Source organism: Bombina bombina, chromosome 6, assembly GCF_027579735.1.
Source record: "Bombina bombina isolate aBomBom1 chromosome 6, aBomBom1.pri, whole genome shotgun sequence".
Taxonomy (NCBI): domain Eukaryota; kingdom Metazoa; phylum Chordata; class Amphibia; order Anura; family Bombinatoridae; genus Bombina; species Bombina bombina.
Genome location: NC_069504.1, coordinates 990,888,086 through 990,911,645, shown reverse-complemented (window position 1 = coordinate 990,911,645; position 23,560 = coordinate 990,888,086). Strand labels below are relative to the sequence as shown.

The window sequence follows — 23,560 nt, the reverse complement described above, 5'->3', positions numbered from 1 at the left end:
CTCACTATTACTGCTTATCTTATTGATTTTTTTTTTTTTCTCCCAAGTAAAATGCATTCGTAGTACCAAGGACTATTTTGCAAAAAGACTATACAATTCCATGAAGGTAAGTTAGACACAACCACGTGTATATTTATATATATATATATATATATATATATACAAACATACAAACACACAGTATTAGGAATCCTAGTGTTTGATCTATATTCAGCTAAAACTAGCTTTCATTGAAAAAAATATAATTCTATTTTCATATGTAAATAAATACAAAAAAAGGCTAGACTATATATACAGTATGCAGAATTGAACCATTATGAAATACAAATACAGTGATCTCCACAGGACCATCTAGCTGATTTTACTGATCACCCAGCAAAAAATTAATCCAATATTAGCTAAAATTGGCTAATATTTTCTTTTTCAATGTTTCCTGCACAAGTTATCATTGAACGGACATTAAACACTTTGAGAGGGTATTATAAAATGTTAAATTGTATATGTAAAAAAAAACCTCTGCAATATACTTTGAACATTTATTTTGTCCCCTTTTCCTGTAATTCCATTCTGAAATTGGGAGTTTTTCAGTTTCTGTTAGAAATGGATGTGGAGAAAACTGTTATGTTCCTCAGAGTCATTGGCTGCACACTCTAATGACCTATTTATAACTGTCCCTAATTAGCCACAGCAGAGAAAGTAACCTAAGTTACAATATGGCAGCTCCCATTGTTTTAATGACACTAAAACTTTACACTTATTTGGTCGATATTTAAACAGCTAATGAAACTTTAAAAAATACATCTTCATGTAATTCACATGCTAATGTTTTCTTTGAATGCATTATTCTACCTAGCATTTATTTAATGTTTAATGTCCCTTTAAATTAATGTGTTAAATTATGCAATTATGTGTGCTTTGGATAGCATAGGTAGCATTTATAAATAACAGAAAATGTTATAATTTTGCAAACTATTGCACTACCTCCACCCAGCTACTTCATAAACCCATCTGTCTGGCAACATTTTCTGTTGAGAACACTGAAATGAGATATTTCTATAATTCATATCTGAAGAGTGTATTATTCTGCAAGCATAGTTTCCATGTTCATTTATAATGTATGTCTTTGTCTTTAATATTATAACAGAAGATGCATTTGGGTGTTATTTGGTTGATTTATATTGTAAGGACCATTAACCTGCAATGGAATATAATATTTATTATTAAACATGAACATAGAGATACTTGAGCAGGTTCATTAATAACCTCTCTGGTCCCTTTAAACTCTCTGTCACTGAAGAATGAATAAGAGAGGGCTTTAAAGAATAACATAGGTAATTAATCTACCTGTATGTACTGCATATAGCTTTTATAATGAGCTAGAATCTACTATATTTATTTATTTCATTGCTGGTATATTTCTTTTTTAGCATAAGCTAGGTTTTAAATGTTTTTGTTTCCAGCACAGTGAAATATTATCTATGTATACTCACCATATTGCATCAGCATTTTAGTTATATATATTTTTGTTTTAATTCAATGTACCAAATAAATCATGGCTGTAACATGAATTTCAAAAGGACATTGGGGGCCTGAAAAAGCAAATAAATAAATATATAATAAATAAATTATTACTGCTTTAGAGGAAACATGAGTATCATAGAGAGATGGATGTTAATAATGTAATATAATACAAAAATATCTACTGAATATAACTTTCATAGACAGCACATTTGCTAACACATTTTACTTGTGTATACAATGGACTAGGAAAATACTTGAGATTGTTATTATAAAATGGAAAACTACAAAAAAAGATAATAAGTGTCCAGGATACAGAGCTCCAACTATGTAGCACTTAAAGGGACAGTTTACTCAAAAATGTTCTCCCCTTTCATTTGTTCTCAATGATCCACTTTACCTGCTGGAGTGTATTAAATTGTTTACAAGTATCTCCATTATCCTTATATTGGCATTAAAAATAGTTTATTCAGCCTGTGGTATCCCCACCCATCCTGAAAGTATTTGGCCTTGCGGCCAAGCTGTGTTAACACAGCCAATAGAAGAAATTACACTCCCAGTAGGCTATAGAAAAGATAAGGTAATACAATGTTAATTTCCCTTTGTTCTCTCTCAGTATTGGTGATTGGTTTATGAACAGATATAAAATAAAGAAGCAAGTATATGTACACAATGTGATAAAGTAATGAGATCTGATTATACCTACAAGCTCAACCCATTTTATTAGGTTGTGGCATCAAAATCAGCTAATTCATGTACACAAATAAACCTTAAAACATTATATACTCTGCATCTGGTAAAAAAAATATTGGAAACACAGTAAGGGAAAAACAATTTTATAGTATACTGTCCCTTTAACTTCTATCCCACTTGAATTTTAATAGCCACATATCAGAGTTCAGACAAGAATATCCTAGCTCTAAAAACAAGATTCACAGCTCATTTGTGTTCACAGATACTGCATCACTAAAGATTCTGAACAAAGTTGCTTTGTAGTAAGTCATAGCTCTCTAACAAAGTATGTTTATATCAAACAAAATGCATAAAATGAATCAACACTGCACACAAGGTTGTTGTCTGCATCTATTATACATTGTTTGGATTGTTTCTAATGAAGGAACATTCTTTGATACACATCATTTGCCTCTGTTTCTCACTCTGCCTACAAGTGGACACCTTCCTCAACTAAAAGTAACTTTGCTACACGATTGATAACAGTGGACTATATAAAAACTGTAGTTCACCTGATTTGTTGTACAATATGCAACTTTCAATAATGTAAATGAGGATAAACTCTCAAATCACCTATGCTTCAAAATAAATCAAGGGTATTTTTGCATTGTAATGCATTTTGTATTTTTAATGCAGAATAATGTATAATTTTTCAAAATTATATGTATGGACTCCAAAATCATGAAAAAAAGCTAGGAAAGCTCAGGAGCAGCAAAGAACCTAGGTTTTCTACATTGGCTGCATATATATACTGATTGTCATTGGCTCACTCATGTGTTCAGTTTGAAACCAGGAGCGCATTGATGCTCCTTCAACAAATGATACCAAGAGAATGAAGGGAATTTGATAAAAGTAAATTGGAAAGTTGTATAAAATTGTATGTTCTACCTAAATCATGAAATAAAACTTTTGGGTTTAATGTCTCTTTAAGAAAAAAAATAAACTCTTTTGTTGTATTTTTTACATGTCTCATTTGTAGGGTATGGGTACAGCTGATAACACCCTTATCAGGATTATGGTTTCACGCAGTGAAATTGACATGATGGACATTCGGGAAGCCTTCAGGACATATTATGAGAAGTCCCTTTATTCAATGATCAAGGTAAAATGTATCAATATACTGAAATTATTGCTGTTATTAAATGAACACATAAAATAATAACAATAATGTGAATAATAATAAATCTGTATTTTGTCAACAAACTTTTTAACAGTAAAACTTGATGCAGTCATAGTGCAAACTTGGCAAATACCTGGCCACATAATCTGATTCTTTAATGTTGTATTTCTATAATTAATTTTCATATTTATTTACAGAATAACCTGATTTGTAAAAGTTTGAAAAAATTCACCTATAAAAATGTAGTATTGCCTGTTATTACCCTCAGTAAATAAATTTAGTATTGCCTGTTATTACCCTCATTAAATAAATGTAGTATTGCCTGTTATTACCCTCAGTAAATAAATGTAGTATTGCCTGTTATTACCCTCAGTAAATAAATGTAGTATTGCCTGTTATTACCCTCAGTAAATAAATGTAGTATTGCCTGTTATTACCCTCGGTACTTACACATCAAACTCTTTGGGACGATTTATCGAGCTCCGTATGGAGCTTGATGCCCCTTGTTTCGCTCGCCGGAAACAGAAGTTATGAAGCAAAGCTAAAGACAGCTGCTCCATAACTTGTCCGCCTGCTCTGAGGCCGCGTACAGAAATCAACCCGATCGAATACGATCGGGTTGATTGACACCCCCTGCTAGCGGCCAATTGGCCGCAAATCTGCAAGAACCGCTGGTGAAATGATAATTGCTGACAGCATATGCTGTCGGCATTTATCGATGTGCAGCGGACATGATACGCTACATCATATCATGTCTGCTCGCATATTAACAAAAATACCCCTTTGTAGCATTATTTAATCTAAAAAATAATTTACTCAGTCTACATACGCAAATATTCTGACCACATGCTCGATACTCTACTTATTATAGAATACCCAGTGGATACCATCAAATGTAAATTAATTAATTAACTTGATTTAATACATTAAAGGCTAGATTACAAGTGGAGTGCATTTTTAGGGCTTTAAATGTGGCGGGTTAGAAAAAAATTTAAGTGAAAAAAATCCCTAGTGGCCCCTAGGGAGAGTGGGGTAATGATTAAAGTGAAGGTCAAGTCTGGGGTTGTGCTTAGCAGTTTTCAATATGTTATCTAAAATCAGTATGATGTTCATTCATCAAATACTAGATAAATCTAAGCAAAAGTTTTAATTTTTATGTTTTGAATCCGCTCCTTTTATGCTGTATATTCCGCCCGTCATCGAGCCTCTATTGATTGACATATTTTACCTCCAATCTATTGTTTACCCCCGTGGCGTCCTGCCCCTTTTCAGTTTCGTCATTGAGACCTTATGCGCATGCGTGTAAATAAACTGTGTCATCATCGGCATGCTCGTTCATGTTACGCGCATGCGTTGTCCGCTCTCTAAATTCTAAATGCATACAGTTACGGCCATGAATGAAACGCATGCGCTATTGAGCTGACGATACGCATTGCAAAGAAAACAAGGGTGCACGAGCGTAGTCCGCTTGTAATAAACAAAGTGGCGTCAGAGCAGCAGAATAAGGAAGTGTTGTATGGGCGGAGCTAAGCATGATAACGGAGGTACATTATATATACATTTTATTTGCAAAGGAATTGTTATTTATACTTATAAAGTGAGCGACTTTAATGTTTTTAACATAAGCTTAAACATGATGTATTGAGAATACAAAAAATTGACCTTCACTTTAACCTCAGACCCCCTTAAATAATCCTATGTATTGTAAGGAGGTAGTGCCTAATGCCATAACATATAATAGTAATAAAAGGAAAAGAAAAAGGAAAGCATTAATTGGCACACTTGGGCAGGGTAATTATGTTCAATGTGGGCTAAGTGGAGTGTGGATAATTTAAAGCTTAACGTTTAATATATGTAAATAAAATACAGAGAATATAGTGTGGACCATGCCACCAATAATTAAAACATACATAAAAAACACACAAGGTGTGATAGAAGCATTGCCTCCTCCGCCTAATTCAGCAAAGGCACAGTGCTAGTAATAATAGGGCTGACTCTGAGGGCTCTCCCGTTATAGTGTATATAACCTTTATTATTGGGATCTCCACTCTTTACATTGTATCCATTCATACAGGGCAGACCTATGTATGTTTTGGAGGAGGCGATGCTTCTATCACACCATGTGTGTTTTTTATGTATGTTTTAATTATTGGTGGCATGGTCAACACTATATTCTCTGTATTTTATTTACATGTATTATACACACTCCACTTAGCCCATATTGAACATAATTACCCTCCCCAAGTGTGCCAAATAATGCTTTCCTTTTTCTTTTCATTAGTGTTAGAAAAAAATGTCACTTAAAAGTGCCTTTACATAGCGGTCTATGGGAATTGTGTGTTCCCAGTAAATATATATGTATATGATTATATACATATATATTTTTGTGTTAATATATGTATCTACCCATATTAACACAGAAATATATATGCATATATATATATGCACATATTAACACAGAAATATAAATGCATATATATTTATATCTGCTGCCATCGCTGCAATACTTACCCCCTTCTCTGCGCTTAGGTTGGAGCCCATGGAAGCGCGTTCTTGTGAACGCAATGCTTCTGTACAATTCGAACACAAGGTCGCATTCGCATTGCACCTTACGTGTAATACCAGCGCACATTAGCTCCATTTATCAAGAAGGGGAAGCTGTTTTGCAGCAGACTGCAAGTTAAGAGGCGGTGGCTCTTTTGTCACGTGAGAGCTAGTGGTGTCGCTGCAGTTGGATTTCCTTGCGCAATATTGTGAACCTTGTCAGTATATGATTTGATAAATGGGTACCTATACTGTGTACTTTGATGTTATATGTATGTAGCCTAATTATTACAACTGTAAATATTGTAAAATTACTACTTTAAAAATCGATGTCCCTAACTCCAAGGTAACCTTTGAGCTGTTGTTTGTTTTAATTATTTCAGAATGATACATCAGGGGAATACAAGAAGGCTCTCCTGAAACTGTGCGGAGGAGATGATGAGTATGTATTTTATATGTAATACCTATTCTAGTCTTTATTTTTTCCGGTTTGTTTTGAGTTTTTTATGTTTACTAAGATATATTTACTTTTTGTTAATATTGAAAAGAAAAAATATATAGCCATTAGCTTGTTAGTATTGAATTATATCCTATTATGAACAATGTCTGTGTTTTTTTCTGCTGCTAAATATAGAAGGGTTTTCTGTAGGCTGAAGATTAGCTCTGTATCTTCTTTCAGAGAGGAGATATTCAATCGAAGAAACTGATTTATTTTCAAGATATTTCAGGTGCTAAGGTTTGCAATTAAATAACAACTACTTAAAAAACAAACAGGTTGTACTGTATAAAAAATACACTATAAATCAGTTAAAAACATGCATCTGCTTTTCTAAAAAAAAAAAAGTTGGTTAATATTTTATGACGTTAAACAAAAATTTGCTTTATCTTAAATAATTTTCTACTTATATGTAATTAATGTTCATTAACTTATTAAGTTTTATCCAAATTAATTAATCAGGATAAGAGTAGAAAAAGAAAGTGAAAATATGTTTCTTTCCTATGACATGGAGAATCCACAACGTCATTCCAATTACTAGTGGGATATTCAACTCCTGGCCAGCAGGGGGAGGCAAAGAGCACCCCAGCAAAGCTGTTAAGTGTAACTGCCTTACCCATAACCCCAGTCATTCTATTTGCCTCTGTCAATGGAGGTTGTGCGAAGTTGGTGCCTGAAGATATTAATCCTTTAAGGGTACTTTTCACTGCAAGCAAGGATTGGGGTCTAGCTGTGTCCACGTCAATCTCTTGAGTAAGAGTAGTGGTGACTTTTAGCAGTAAAAGGCAGCGAGGTTGTCTTTGCTTTGCTATTAACACTTTACTACCCCTTTGCAGAAAGCCAGAGTTGGTTACTCTGTTCTTTCTTATTTTCCAGGTCCCTGTCAGTGGCCGGATGAGGCTGGCAGACCTGCAGCTGTTGCGTCTGCTCCACAACAGAAGACTCTGGAGGGTAAGTCCTTTTGTATTGTCCTCATAGGGGTTCTATGAGGGGGACTTTGTAGTGGGTGCCCTAGATGGTCCTTAAATTCCCTCTTAGTGGGTCTGAATAAGATTATATATCCTGTGCTCAGGATATTTTTATGGCTTTTTGAGCAAATTGGGGGTTTTACTACTCCTGCTACAGTTAAACTGATTCCCTTAGTGAGGGGAGGGTGTCTATAGCAACTTTTATCTAGTGGCCATATGGGAAGCAAAGCTCCTTATGGGGTTTCTTTACTCCTTTCTACTTCAGCCTTTATGTTCCGGTTTCAAGTAGGGGTTTTTACCTTTACTAGTAAACCAGAACGGACTGTACAGTTTCTTTCAGAGGGTTTCCCTCTTTCAGTATCTTTGGTGGCATCAGTTACTGGCCTTTTTATTCCTAACTCCCTCATATTGTAGGAGACACGTATCTATGTGAATCGCTGCCCAATACTTTCTCAGTGTTTGAGCGGTGGGAGGGTAATGTTTTTTCTCCTGACTAGGACTGGGTTGTTTGTGACGCACTTGTCAAACAACCGTCGCAGGAGACAAGATGGTGCGAGGTGTGGGGCTGCGTATCCTTGACAGCATGTCCGATCTCGCTAAGGCAGTCTCTTATAGGAATGATCAGATTGTATGTATTTTACATTGATTTAGCTGTTATACAAAGATCTGTTTACTACGATCACTATGTATATTTTTTCTTCCATACACAGTCCTCAGAACCCATGTGTATCTGGGTTAGGACTTGAGACGGGCGGTGGATAATGTTCATGGGCCTGTTCTTTTATTATTGGAAGGTTTGTGATTATATGTAATGGTATTTAGCGCTTTTGCAGGCGCCTTTTTTCTCTAACAGGATCTGTAGAGCTGGCGTGCTTTTTAACCCCCTGGGGGTTTATGTTATTCTGCCGGTACAGTTTTTCCAAGTCCACAAGGCTGAGTGGGTATGGAGACTCATACATATCATAACATATGTCCTGATAGCTGATTTTTTATTAAGAATCATGCGTATTTGCACTTATTTTATGTAACCTTCTTTTCTCTACATTAAAGTTTATGTTAGAGAATAAGTTGATCAATGCTGCCATCTGGTGTCTATTATTGATATCAGTTTTTCTTTCAACTGAAAATCTCTCATACGAGTTTATTTTCTAGGATTCTAGGAGCCTAAGATTTTATTTTATGTATCTTTGTGTTCTGCAAATGGGCACTTTAGGGTTACCCTTTTTTACAATTAAAAGCTAAATTTCTATATATTTATATAGATATTATCCTTTGTCCTTAGTACTCTAAGGGTTTATTGCATTTCTGCTTATGAATTTATGCTGTTCTTTTACAATAAATAGCTAAATTTCGTACTTTCATGTTCCCATTTTTTAGGGATCTGTACCAGTTTCTAAGGTTTGCCTTTCTGGACAAGCATTTTCAGTTTATTGCCCTTCCATTTGGTATTGCCACACCTCCCAGAATATACACAAGTGTTCTGGGAGCCCTATTGACACTAATCAGATCCCAGGGAATTGCTGTGTCGCCTTTTCTAGTGACATCTTGGTTAAGGCATCTTCTTTTCAAATAGCTAAATCTCCTACCAAGATGTTGTTGTCGTTTATACGTTCCCACGGTTGGAATAGTTCCCTAGTCCCATCTACAAGAGGGTGTTTCCTAGGGACAATCATAGATTCCCTGTCCATGAAGATTTTCCTGACGGAGGTCAGAAAATCCAAACTCCTATCTTACTGCCTTTCCCTCCAATCTGTTTTTCGTCCATCAGTGGCTCTCTGTATGGAGGTGATTGGTCTGATGGTGGCTTCCATGGACATCATTCCTTTTGCTCAGTTCCATCTATGACCGCTGCAGCTTTGCATGCTCTGGCATGGAACTGAGAACATTCAGATTTATCGCAGTGGATAAATCTGGACTCCCTATCTAGAGACTTTCACAGGATCATCTGTCTCGGGCACTTGCTTCCTGAGACCTTCCTGGGTGATTAGCTGTTTGGGGTTCTCTGAAGGCTCAGGGCCTGTGGTTCTTGGGAAGAGTCTTCTCTTCCCATAAGCATCTTGGAGTTGAGAGCAATCTTCAATGACTTAACAGCGTGGCCCCAAGTTTATTTAGGCCGGTTTATTAGATTCCAGTCCAACAACTTCACCTCAGTGGCCTACATCAACCACCAGGGAGGAACTCGGAGTTCCTTGGCCATGAAGGAGGTGACTTACATTCTGCAAGTGGGCAGATGCTCACGATTGTCTCCTATCTTCCATCCACATTCCAGGAGTGGACGATTGGGAGGCAGATTTTCTGAGCAGACAGACTTTTCTTCCAGGGGAGTGGGCTTTCCATCTGGAAGTGTTTTCTTAGATAACCCTCAGGTGGGGGGTTCCAGAGTTAGATCTGATGGCGTCCCGCCAAAATGTTGAGATTCCAAGGTACGGTTCAAGGTCAAGAGATCCTCAGGCTGTTCTGATAAATGCTCTAGTGGTTCCTTGGATCTTCTCTCTGGCCTATCTGTTTCCTCTGTTTGCTCTCCTTCCACAAGTCATTGCTCGTATAAAACAGGAGATAACGTCAGTTATTCTAATGGCTCCTGCATGACCTCGCAGGATCTAGTTCACGGATCTGGTAAGGGTGTCATCTCTACCTCCTTGGAGGTTACCTCTGAGAAAGGACCTTCTAATTCAGGGTCCTTTCCTCCATCCAAACCTGAGGTTGACTGCTTTGAGATTGAATGCCTAGTTCTGTCTAGACATGGTTTTCTGAAGCGGTCATTGATATTATGCTTCCGGCTCATTAACCTGTTACTCGCAATATTTACCATAAGATATTGGCGTAAATATCTTTTTTGGTGCGAATCTAAGGGTTTCTCCTGGATCTGGATGAGGATTCTCCGTATTTTATTTTTTCTTCAGGATGGCCTGGAGAAAGGTTTTTCAGTCAGTACTCTGAAGAGTCAGATTTATGCATTATCTATCTTTTTGCTCAATCGTCTGGCAGACTTAACAGATGTTCAAGTTTTTGTACAGGTCCTGGTCAGAATCAGGCCTGTGTTTTTATCTTTTGCTCCTTCTTGGAGCCTTAATCTAGTTCTTAAAATTTTGCAGCTGGTTCTGTTTGAGCCGATGCATGTTGTTGATATAACTCTGTTATCTTGGAAGGTTTTTGTCTCTCCTTGCTTTCTTCTGCTCGCAGAGTTTCTTAGCTCTGCAGTATGATTCCCCGTACCTTATCTTTCATGCCGATAAGGCTCCTTAAGGTGGTGTCAGATCAAAACATTAATTAGGGAATTGTTGTTCCTTCTTTTTGTCCTAATCCTTTTTCTCATAAGTAACGTCTTTTGCATAACTTGGATGTTGTGCGTGTTCTAAAGTTTTACCTACAAGCTACTAAAGATTTTCGGTAATCTTCTGCCCTGTTTGTTTTCTCTGGAAAGCGTAAGGGTCAGAAGGCTACACTTCTTCTTCTCTTTCCCTCTGGTTAAAGGGACATTATACACTCATTTTTTCTTTGCATAAATGTTTTGTAGATGATCTATTTATATAGCCCATAAAGTTATTTGTTTTTTTTAAATGTATAGTTTTGCTTATTTTTAAATAACATTGCTCTGATTTTCATACTCCTAACCAAGCCCCAAAGTTTTATGAGAATACCTTCAGATACCTCTACTCCAGCTTGCTCCTGTTTGTTTTAAGGGCCTTTTCATATGTAAAAGAAGGGGGAGGGTCTTATTTCCCATTTGCAGTGGGCTTTCCAGCTACCTTTTCAACAAAGCTAAACTGAGAGCTTCTAAGTAAGTTTTTAAACAGTTTTATACTGGATTTTTATATCAATATCTGTGCATCTTATTCTTTATAGTAGTGTATATTACATACAGTTATATGAAAATTAGTGTATACTGTCCCTTTAAGAAGTATTATTCGTTTGGCTTGGCTGAGGCATCTTTTGGGAGAAAGGTTCTTCAAGCGGTGGTGCCTTCTGTTTAGGTCCTCCTGACTTTTTTCTCCATCCCTATTCATTCTGTGTCCTCTAGCTTGGGTATTGGTTCCCAATAGTAATTGAAATGACGTAGTGGACCCTCCATGTCATAGGAAAGAAAATAAAATGTATGCTTACCTGAAAAATTATTTTCTTTCCGGACATGGAGAGTCCACGACCCCGCCCTGTCTTTAATTATAATTCGGCAGTTTTTTTGAGTAAACCTCAGGCACCTTTTCACCCTTGTGCTTCTTTCCTTTTCCATTTCCTTCGGCTGAATGACTGGGGGTTATGGGTAAGGCAGTTACACTTAACAGCTTTGCCTGGGTGCTCTTTGCCTCCTCCTGCTGGCCAGGAGTTGAATATCCCACTAGTAAATGGAATGATGTTGTGGACTCAACATATCTGGAAAGAAAGAAATTTATCTGGTAAGCATAAATTTTGTTTTCAATTAAAAAATGAATATGCATGCATAAATATCAGCAATTAAAGGGACATTAACTCAATATTTAATCTCCCTGTGAGCCATTTAATTAAACAAAATAATATAACTTTGCCGTATTAATTCGTTATTTATTTTGCCTGCTTTTATGGTAAAATACCTCTAAATATTATTTTAGTTACACTTTCTCCAGAGATGCTGAAGTGTCCCCACCATATTTATGTATGGTTAAATTTCCCTGAGCCTGCCAAACTAATCTAACCAATGTGATTGGATATCAATAGCTTTGTCCTATAGACAGATGGTCACTTTAGGGAGAGGGGGGGAACACAATTTGGGAATTTAAGAAAAAGCAGTCTATATAAATCAATATGCACTGCAAATGTTTTTTCTCCCTATAGTATATGTGTAGCACTCAGAGACTCTCATGTACATTCAATAAAGTCCACAAGAATACAGCTCACATACCTCATAATCACCTAGATTGCAAGTTTTGCACTATAGAGGGTGCGAAACGAACGCAACAAAAGTTGCGTTATTTCACCCTCCATAGCGCTGCCATTACAAGTTTCTAAAAAGCTGCCTTGTGCGTGCGATATGGTGGCGATGAACTCAACACCACACAAAATCCAAGGGCTGAGAATACGTGCTCGTGCACACTTTCCCCATAGACATCAATAGGGAGAGAGTGTTAAGTTATTAACCCCTAATCTGCCGCTCCCGACATCACCGCCACTAATAAAAGTTATTAACCCCTATTCCGCCGCTCCCCGACATCGCCGCCACTATAATAAAGTTATTAACCCAGATTCCCCTGCACCCCAACATCACCGACACTATAATAAAACTATTAACCCCTAAACCTCTGGCCTCCCACATCACCGCCACTAAATAAACCTATTAACCCCTAAACCACCAGCCCCCCACATCACAAAAAACTAAATTAAACTATTAACCCCTAAACCTAACAACCCCCTAACTTTAAATTAAAATTACAATATCCCTATCTTAAAATAAATAAAAACTTACCTGTGAAATTAAAAAAATCTAAGTTTAAACTAACATTTAACCTAATAACTATTATACTAAAATTAAAAAAACTACCAATTAAATAAACTAAATTACACATTAAAAAAAACTAACACTACTAAAAAAATGTAAATCTAAAATTACAAAAAACAAACGCCTAGATTTGGAGTTCTGCGTTAGCCTTAAAAAGCAGCGTTAAGGGGTCCTAACGCTGCTTTTTATCTTACGCTGGTATTACGAGTCAGGCAGGAAAGGGTCTACTGCTCACTTTCTTTCCGCGACTCGATACTACCGCAAATCCCCTTATGTCAATTGCGTATCCTATCTTTTCTATGGGATCTGCCTAGCGCTAGTATTACGAGTCTTGGTTGAAGTGAGCGGTAGAGCCTCTACCGCCAAGTCTCCAACCGCAAAAAAAAGTCAGTAGTTAAGAGCTTTATGGGCTAACGCCGGAACATAAAGCTCTTAACTACAGTGCTACAAAGTACACTAACACCCATAAACTACCTATGAACCCCTAAACCGAGGCCCCCCCCCACATTGCAAACCCTATAATAACATTTTTTAACCCCTAATCTTCCGACCGGACATCGCCGCCACCTACATTATCCCTATGAACCCCTAATCTGCTGCCCCTAACATCTCCGACACCTATATTATATTTATTACCCCCTAATCTGCCGCCCCCAACCTCGCCGCCACCTACCTACACTTATTAACCCCTAATATGCCGACCGGACATCGCCGCCACTATAATAAATGTATTAACCCCTAAACCGCCGCACTCCCACCTTGCAAACACTCTAATAAATTTTAATAATCCCTAATCTGCCCTCCCTAACATCGCCTCCACCTACCTACAATTATTAACCGATAATCTCCCGCCCCCAACGTCGCCGCTACTATAATAAAGTTATTAACCCCTAAACCTAAGTCTAACCCTAACACCCCCCTAACTTAAATACAATTTAAATTAAACAAACTAAATTTACTATCATTAAATAAATTATTCCTATTTAAAACTAAATACTTACCTATAAAATAAACCCTAATATAGCTACAATATAACTAATAGTTACATTGTAGCTATTTTAGGATTTATATTTATTTTACAGGCAACTTTGTATTTATTTTAACTAGTTACAATAGCTATTAAATAGTTAATAACTATTTAATAGCTACCTAGTTAAAATAATTACAAAATTACCTGTAAAATAAATCCTAACCTAACACTACACTATCAATAAATTAATTAAATAAATTACCTACAATTATCTAAACTAAAATACAATTAAATAAACTAAACTATAATACAAAAAAACACTTATTACACCTAATCTAAGCCCCCTAATAAAATAAAAAAGCCCCCCAAAATAATAAAATGCCTTACCCTATCCTAAATTACAAAGTAATCAGCTCTTTCACCAGCCCTTAAAAGGGCTTTTTGCGGGGCATTGCCCCAAAGTAATCAGCTCTTTTACCTGTAAATAGAAATACAATACCCCCACCCAACATTACAACCCACCACACACATACCCCTACTCTAAAACCCACCCAAACCCCCCTTTAAAAAACCTAACACTAACCCCCTGAAGATCTCCCTACCTTGAGTCGTCTTCACCCAGCCGAGCCGAATTCTTCATCCAAGCGGGGCAAAAGAGGTCCTCCATCCGGTTGAAGTCTTCATCTAAGCGGGGCAGAAGAGGTCTTCCATCCAATTGAAGTCTTCATCCAAGCGGAATCTTCTATCTTCATCCATCCGGAGCGGCAGCATCCTGAAGACCTCCGACGCGGAACATCCATCCTGGGCGACGACTTCCCGATGAATGATGGTTCCTTTAAATGACGTCATCCAAGATGGCGTCCCTCGAATTCCGATTGGCTGATAGGATTCTCAGCCAATTGGAATTAAGGTAGGAAAAATCTGATTGGCTGATTCAATCAGCCAATCAGATTGAAGCTGATCAGCCAATAGAATGCGAGGTCAATCTGATTGGCTGATTGAATCAGCCAATCAAATTTTTCCTACCTTAATTCTGATTGGCTGATAGAATCCTATCAGCCAATCGGAATTTGAGGGACGCCATCTTGGATGACGTCATTTAAAGGAACCGTCATTCGTTGGGAAGTCGTCAGCCAGGATGGATGTTCCACGTTGGAGGTCTTCAGGATGCTGCCACTCCGCTCCGGATGGATGAAGATAGAAGATTCCACTTGGATGAAGACTTCAATCGGATGGAAGACCTCTTCTGCCCCACTTGGATGAAGACTTCAACCGGATGGAGGACCTCTTCTGCCCTGCTTGGATGAAGAATTCGGCTCGGCTGGGTGAAGGCGACTCAAGCTAGGGAGATCTTCAGGGGGTTAGTGTTAGGTTTTTTTAAGGGGGGTTTGGGTGGGTTTTAGAGTAGGGGTATGTGTGTGGTGGGTTGTAATGTTGGGGGGTATTGTATTTTTATTTACAGGTAAAAGAGCTGATTACTTTGGGGCAATGCCCCGCAAAAAGCCCTTTTAAGGGCTGGTAAAAAAGCTGATTACTTTGTAATTTAGGATAGGGTAGGGCATTTTATTATTTTGAGGGCCTTTTTTATTTTATTAGGGGGCTTAGATTAGGTGTAATTAGTTTAAACAAATTTAGTGTTTGTTTTTTTGTATTATAGTTTAGTTTATTTAATTGTATTTTAGTTTAGATAATTGTAGGTAATTTATTTAATTTATTGATAGTGTAGTGTTAGGTGTATTTGTAACTTAGGTTAGGATTTATTTTACAGGTAATTTTGTAATTATTTTAACTAGGTAGCTATTAAATAGTTATTAACTATTAAATAGCTATTGTACCTAGTTAAAATAAATACAAAGTTGCCTGTAAAATAAATATAAATCCTAAAATAGCTACAACGTAACTATTAGTTATATTGTAGCTATATTAGGGTTTATTTTATAGGTAAGTATTTAGTTTTAAATAGGAATAATTTATTTAATGATAGTAAATTTAGTTAGTTTAATTTAAATTATATTTAAGTTAGGGGGGTGTTAGGGTTAGGGTTAGACTTAGGTTTAGGGCTTAATAACTTTATTATAGTAGCGGCGACGTTGGGGGCGGGAGTTTAGGGGTTAATAATTGTAGGTAGGTGGCGGCGACGTTGGGGGGGCAGATTAGGGGGTAATAAATATAATATAGGTGTTGGCGATGTTAGGGACAGCAGATTAGGTGTTCATAGCTATAATGTAGGTTGTGGCGGTGTCCGGAGCGGCAGATTAGGGGTTAATAATATAATGTAGGTGTCAGCGATAGCGGGGGCGGCAGATTAGGGGTTATTAAGTGTAAGGTTAGGGGTGTTTAGACTCAGGGTTCATGTTAGGGCGTTAGGTGTAGACTTAGAAAGTGTTTCCCCATAGGAAACAATGGGGCTGCGTTAGGAGCTGAACGCTGCTTTTTTGCAGGTGTTAGGTTTTTTTCAGCCAACTCAGCCCAATTGTTTCCTATGGGGATATCATACACGAGCACATTTTTCCAGCTTACCGCTAACGTAAGCAACGCTGGTATTGAGGGTTGAAGTGGAGCTAAATTTGCTCAACGCTCACTTTTCTGAGGCTAACGCAGCCATTCAGACAACTCGTAATACCGACAAAACTCCAAATGTAGGCGAAATTTAATTACAAAAAATAACACACTAAATTGCAAAAAATATCAAACACTAAATTACAAAAAATAAACGAAATTATCTAAAATAAAAACAATTACACCTAATCTAATAGCCCTATAAAAATAATAAAAAGCCCCACAAAATAAACCCCCCCAGCCTACAATAAACTACCTGTAAAACCCACCACCCAACTAAACCCCCAAAATAAAAAACCCAACTTCAACAAAAACCTAAGCAACCCATTGCCCTGAAAAGGGCATTTAGCTCTTTTGCATTGCCCTTAAAAGGGCATTTAGCTCTTTTAAAAAAGCCCAAACTCTAATCTAAAAGAAAAAAACACCCAAACAAAAATTAAAAAAAAAATAACACTAACCCCCGACGATTCACTTACAGTTTCTGAAGTCCAGGCGGCGAGAAGTCTTCATCCAGGCGGCGAGGTCTTCATCCATCCAGGTGGCATCTTCTATCTTCATCCAGGCGGCTGATTTGAATAGCCAATAAAATTTCAGTAGCTCTCATCCTATTGGCTGATTTGAATTTCAAAAATCAAATCAGCCAATAGGAATGCAAGGGACGCCATTTTAAAAAGGCTCCCTTGCATTGAAGATTCAGTGTACAGCGGCGACTGTATAAAGAGGACGCTCCGTGCCGGATGTCTTGAAGGATGGACCCGCTCCGCGCCGCCAAGATGAAGATAGAAGACGCTGCCAGGATGAAGATAGAAGATGCCACCTGGATGAAGATAGAAGACACCGCCTGGATGGATGAAGACCTTGCCGCCTGGATGAAGACTTCTCGCTACCTGGATGTTCGGACTTTAGGTTAATAGTTAGGGGCTTGTTAGGTTTAGGGGTTAATAGTTTAATTTAGGTTTTTGCGATGTGGGGCACTGGCAGTTTAGGGGTTAATAGGTTTATTTAGCGGCGGTGATGTGGGAGGCCAGAGGTTTAGGGGTTAATAATTTTATTTAGTGGTGGCTGTCAGGGAGCGGCGGAATAGGGGTTAAAAACTTTTATTAGTGGCAGCGATGTTAGGAGCGGCAGATTAGGAGTTAATAACTTTATTATAGTGTCTGTGATGCCGGAGGGTGGCAGAATAGGGGTTAATAGGTATTTTATGGGTGTTAGTGTACTTTGTAACATTTTAGTTATGAGTTTTATGTAACAGTTTTGTTGCGCAAAACTCCTAACTACTGGTCTCAGATGGCGGAACGGATTGTGTCATTAAAGGCTGGAATGCAAGCAATTTAGCCTCACCGCAAAACTCCTAATGGCTGCGCTATGGAAGTCCCATGAAAAAACGTCATTTTTACGAGTGCGGGACTGATGTTGCGTTACAGGCTAAAAGGCTTGCGGTACAGCTATACAGACAAGACTTGTAATTGCTGTGGTGCTGTTTAAATGCTGAAATAACAATTTTTTCAGCATTTAATATCGTAATGCAAAACTTGTAACTACTGGTCTCAGATGGCATAACGGATCGTGTCGGTATAGGCTGGAACGCAAGCATTTTAGCCTCACCACACAGCCTATAATACTAGGCTATGGAAATCCCACGCAAAAACTTCATTTTTTTGAGTGCGGGATTGACGTTGCGTTACAAGCTAAAATGCTTGCGGTATAGCAATACTCGTAATGGCTGCGTTACTGTTTTTATGCTGAAATGGCCATTTTTCAGCATTAAAACTGTAACGCAAAACTCGTAATCTAGGTGTATGTTAGTAACTCACAGCTACTCCACAGTGCAAGTGAGTTGTGAGCTCAGAATCATAAAAAATAAAGGGCCAGATTAAAAGTGGAGCGCAAACATGGTTTATCTCAGGGGTTTGTGCTCGTCGGGTTTACCACTAATATTACAAGTTGAAAGAAAATGCGATCGATTGAGAGCAGTCGCGATTTATGCTAGAATGATAAGGGCAACTTCAGAGCTCTGGTTAACAGTTTGGCAAAACAAAAAAGTTGCACAAAACACCTAAAAATATATTACAAAGTACAGTTACACTCATAATGACATCATCTAATAAAAAATATAAAAAAAAAAATTACACACTAAAGTTATAAAGGTTCAAAGATTTGAGATCTCAGGCGTTAGATAAAAAACGGCTTAAACATTGAAATACATACATATACATATGGGTATGTATGTATATATAAATATATGTCTATATGTGTACATATGTATTTATATGTGTATATACTGTATGTATTTATATGTGTATATATGTATTTACAGATATATATATATATATAAACACAAATATATATGTATACACATAGACATATATATAAGTGCATTAGAGCCTTTTGCCTTTTAAGAAGACGAAAACATGTAAAAGGACATTTATGCAATATTCATATTTAATAAAGGTTTCAACTATGCATTTACTGTAAATATTTTACATTACAATGTTCTGTACATAGCAGAATATGTTCTTTGTATTTATAAAAAATATATATATGAGATCTCAGGTGTTAGAAAAAAAGGCAGGCAAAGGGATTTAACACACACACACACATATATATGTATATATATATATATATATATATATATATATATATATATATATATATATACACATATATATATATATATATATATATATATATATATATATATATATATATATATGTCTGTAAATGTGTACATATATGTGTGAATATGTATATGTATTTGTGTATATATGTATTTACAGACATATGTACACATATTAACACATAAATATACATGTATATATTCATATACTATTACATATATATTTACAGGGAACACACAGTTCCCATAGACCGCAATTTAAAGGCACTTTTCAGTGCCATTTTTTTTTTTCTAACACCCCACACCGTTAACCCCTTAAAACTGCATCCTGCAGTTATTAATTTAAAAAAAAATGCTACTTTTTTTTTATTATTTTAAAAGGCACACTACACTAAATTGTGGGGGCAATTGGGAGACATTTAGAAAATGAACCAGAGGTCTGACCTCTGGTTAATTTTCTGAGCACTAGATGCTACTGCAAGCTCGCAATAGCAATAACCAGCCACTTGTAATGGCTGGTTATTTATCGCGCGCCCACAAACGTGCGATAAATTAGCGCTACCACTTGAAATGTAGCCCAAAATGAGCTTGGAGGCAAACAGGCTTTACTGCATCTACCCCTGGGTCTCTGCTTTAGATCTGGCTCCAACTTTATTAGCAAGTGACAGAGAAGTAGTCAAGGCTGACATTGCTTCAAGGTCTTCTAAACCTCCAACATCAATGTTGCAAAGAGCCTACTTAAAACTCCTCTCATAGCCAAGACCATGAGAATGTAATACTCGTAAGAATAACCTTAGATATTCCTTTAATGCTATAGGCCACCCTATATTCTCAGGTCCCTAAAATACAGTGGACGCCTGCAGTGCAATTACTGTAGTCTATTTAATTCAGAAAACCTCTCTACCAGAGTATGTTCTAGAATCACGGCTTGTCAATGAGACAAATAATAGCAGCACCAAGCAAATCTCTAGCAGGTAGAGTCCTTGAAAGACCTTCTAGAACATGAAGAATAAGGAAAGTGGACTACATAGAATAGAATCAAGCATCTAAGAAAACAAACAAAAGTATGATACACTTCAAATGCTACACATTTCCGCAACGCCACCCAGAACTATTGAATACATTTAAAATACTTCTTGCATGTGAATGTATGAAAACATACTTTTGGGCTTCCTTGAGATATATTTAGTATTTAAGATCAGATTTTTTGTTTTGTTTTTAATTTTACATTTCATCCATAAAGTATATTAAAGTCTTGGAGGTCTATTTAAGAAGCAGCGGATGCTAACTCCGACCCACTCTGCTTCAGTTCCGGCTGAAGCGGAAGTTAAGAAGCAGCGGTCCTAAGACCGCTGCTCCTTAACTCCTCTGCCACCTCTGAGGTGGCGGACAGCAATCCGAATACGATTGGGCTGATTGACACCCCCTGCTAGCGGCTGCGAATCTGCAGGGGGTGGTATTGCTGTCAGCATTTATCGATGTCCGGCGGACATGATCTGCTATATCGGATAATGTCCATCCGCACATTGATAAATACATATAAGAATATGTAATGTTGTGACTGTTTGTTAGATAACATTTATATTGTGAATCTCTATGTTAATATCATTTTCTACAGCCTTTCAATATTGTTTTCAAATGCTTAGCGATCAATTTCTTAAGTTTCATCTCCAACACTCCAAACAGAACAGCTTTTTTTTTCCTTTATAGTGCCGCTGGGGAGTTTTTCCCAGAAGCTGCCCAAGTGGCCTATCAGAAGTGGGAGCTTAGCGCAGCAACTCGTATTGAGGTTGGAATAGATTGTTATATTCCTATCCCTCCCTGCTACACCTTCTGCTTCTTGACCTGTCAGTCAATGCAACCTTAATAACACAAGCTCCCAGTATTCCATTCTGCTTCTTGCTTGCCGCAAACTACTTAGTGCAACAATATGCTTTTAAATTAACCTGATATTTTCCCCTGGTTTTTATTAGATTTGGTGTCACTGCTAACACTCTGCTTGCTCCTAAGAAAACACTGGTACCTGTACATTAATCTATAGGCTTTTCTTCTTTACTAAACAATGCATGATTGGTGCTAGCAAATAGCTCTCATTGGAAATGCATTATTGAAAACTCGGTTTGCACTATATTTTACTAATGATTTCGGAATCACAACCTTTTCTTTAATTTCTAGATTATGTGATTAAATGGATATAATATACAAAATAGAAATTGGGCATTTACACCGATCAATTTATGTGAGCTTAGAGTAATATTAGGAGAGAAGCAATATCTTGAAAATAAAATATTGTATGCCATTTCTATTTTTTGTTATCATGTCCCTTTAAAGTAAGTAAGCTTAAATATTTCTCCTCTTTAATTCTGTATTTTTCTGCTTTAATTTCCCATTAGCATATATATTTGCTGTGATTGTAAAGGAACTATATTTTGTATGCCTTTTATTGATCTATTATTTACAAGGGGGTTAACATGTGATTTTGTGCACTTTCCATTATTTTACTCAAAGGGTTGTTAAAGTCAAGAAAACATTTCCAGTGGATTTGGATAGTAAGATGAAAGTCCATGGTGGGGTAAATAGGGGCCCTTCCCCCTATTTTTTACACATCAGTAATCTGATTTTTGGAATATGCAGTAAAATAAACTTTCAGTCAGCCCCACTCCAATCTACAAATGAATGAGGTTCATCAGTGAAGAGAGAATAATAATTTATTTCAAATGAGAGATCACAAGACCCTATTGTAATCTCCTATTTAAAAAATATCTCATAATCTTTTAGTTATCATAGGGGCCGATTTATTAAAATGCGGACGGACATGATACAATGTAGCGTATCATGTCTGACGCACATCGATAAATGTCACCAGCATACACTGTCAGCATTTATCATTGCACAAGCAGTTCTGGTGAACTGCTTGTGCAATGCCACCGCCTGCTAGCAGTGGTGTCAATCAGCCCGATCGTATAGGATCGGGCGGATTGATGTCCGCAGCCTCAGAGCAGTCGGACAAGTTATGGAGCAGCGGTCTTTAGACCGCTGCTTCATAACTTCTATTTCCAGCGAGCCTGAAGGCTCGCTCGGAAACAGGGGCATCAAGCTCCATTCAGAGCTCGATAATTCGGCCCCATAGAGTCAATATGAAAATGGCTTCTTAAATCAATAGACAAAAGAATTAGAGCAAAAAATAAATACAATTATATATATATATATATATATATATTATATTTTACATGAGGAAAAACATGACTCCAGATATCGTGGTCAGTGAAAAACAATGAATTTTGAATCGATTAGACATCAAGTTAAAGTGGTAAAATGAGTGAGCAAGCAAATGTCATCACTCTGTAAGCAAAAAATAAAGCATAAGACAACTCTTTATAAGGCGTAAAAGCTCTTCTTTCAAATGGGAGGTCACATGACAATATAGATTCTATTTTGCCTATGGGAAATGGCAATTAATTAACGTCATAGATACTTTAAATAGAGATATTAAATAGTGTGAGGGTTTAATTGTACTGCACTTATATCTGTATAATGTTGTTGTTCCTCTCCCCACAATCGTGTAGATGCCCCTGTACTGCTGTGTCACGTCACCCTCTGTTCCTCTGCGGATAGGCACAATTAACTGATGGCAGATATGTCATTCTTCATGTCTAGAGCACTGTATGATTCAGTGGATCAATCTAGATGTCTGCAGAAGAAGCCGTTTCACATTTACTGCAATTTGTGTTCTGTTGCATTTAAATCCATACAGGTACAAAACCACAAATCGGGAATTCCAAAATCCAAACTTATTCTGAAATTTAAAAAAAAAATACTTTTTTTTTCCAACCATTGACGCAATCCTCTCTGCTTGTGTCTTTGGTTTGATTTTTTTGTTTTAAAATACAAATAATAGTATAGAAATATAACCTTTCTGATTACAGTACTGTACTATCCTTCTGATTGTACTATGTATACCAAAGTATTCAAATAATATAAAACTACCTTTAGGTTGCCTGTATAAGCTGTATTATGACATGTAAATATCAGCTAAACGACATAAGATATTGGGGCCTTTCTATCAAGCTCCGTACGGAGCTTGAGGGCCCGTGTTTCTGGTGAACCTGCAGGCTCGCCAGAAACACCTGTTATGAAGCAGCGGTCTAAAGACTGCTCTGAGGTGGACAAGAATCGCCGGAATTCAACCCGATCATGTACGATCGTGTTGATTGACACCCCCTGCTGGCGGTCGATTGGCAGCGAGTCTGCAGGGGGCGGTGTTGCACCAGCAGCTCACAAGAGCTGCTGGTGCAATGCTGAATACGTAGAGCGTATTGCTCTCCGCATTCAGCGATGACTGTCTGACCTGTCGGATCAGGTCCGACAGACATTTCATAAATAGGCCTCATTGTTGTTACATTTGGTTCTGTCCCCTCTCCAAACTGTCCCATTTTATAGACCTAAATACCTGTATTCCAAAATCCAAACTATTCTGAAATCCAAACCTTTTCCGGTCCCAAGCAGTTAGAATATAAGGTTTTCTAGCTATAATTTTCTAATTCATTTAAAAGTTACAAAATAAAA

At 37.1% G+C, this 23,560-nt stretch overlaps 1 protein-coding gene across 3 annotated transcripts in view; it reads left to right on the top strand.

The window, feature by feature from the left end:
* Positions 1-23,560, top strand: part of ANXA6 (annexin A6) — a 202,601-nt gene that overhangs the window by 137,583 nt on the left and 41,458 nt on the right. For all 3 annotated transcript variants that reach the window (XM_053718681.1, XM_053718679.1, XM_053718680.1), the window contains exons 11-14: positions 48-106; positions 3,230-3,352; positions 6,298-6,356; positions 20,705-20,783. In XM_053718681.1, coding sequence (XP_053574656.1) covers positions 48-106; positions 3,230-3,352; positions 6,298-6,356; positions 20,705-20,783 — 320 coding nt within the window. The remainder of the gene's footprint in view (positions 1-47; positions 107-3,229; positions 3,353-6,297; positions 6,357-20,704; positions 20,784-23,560) is intronic.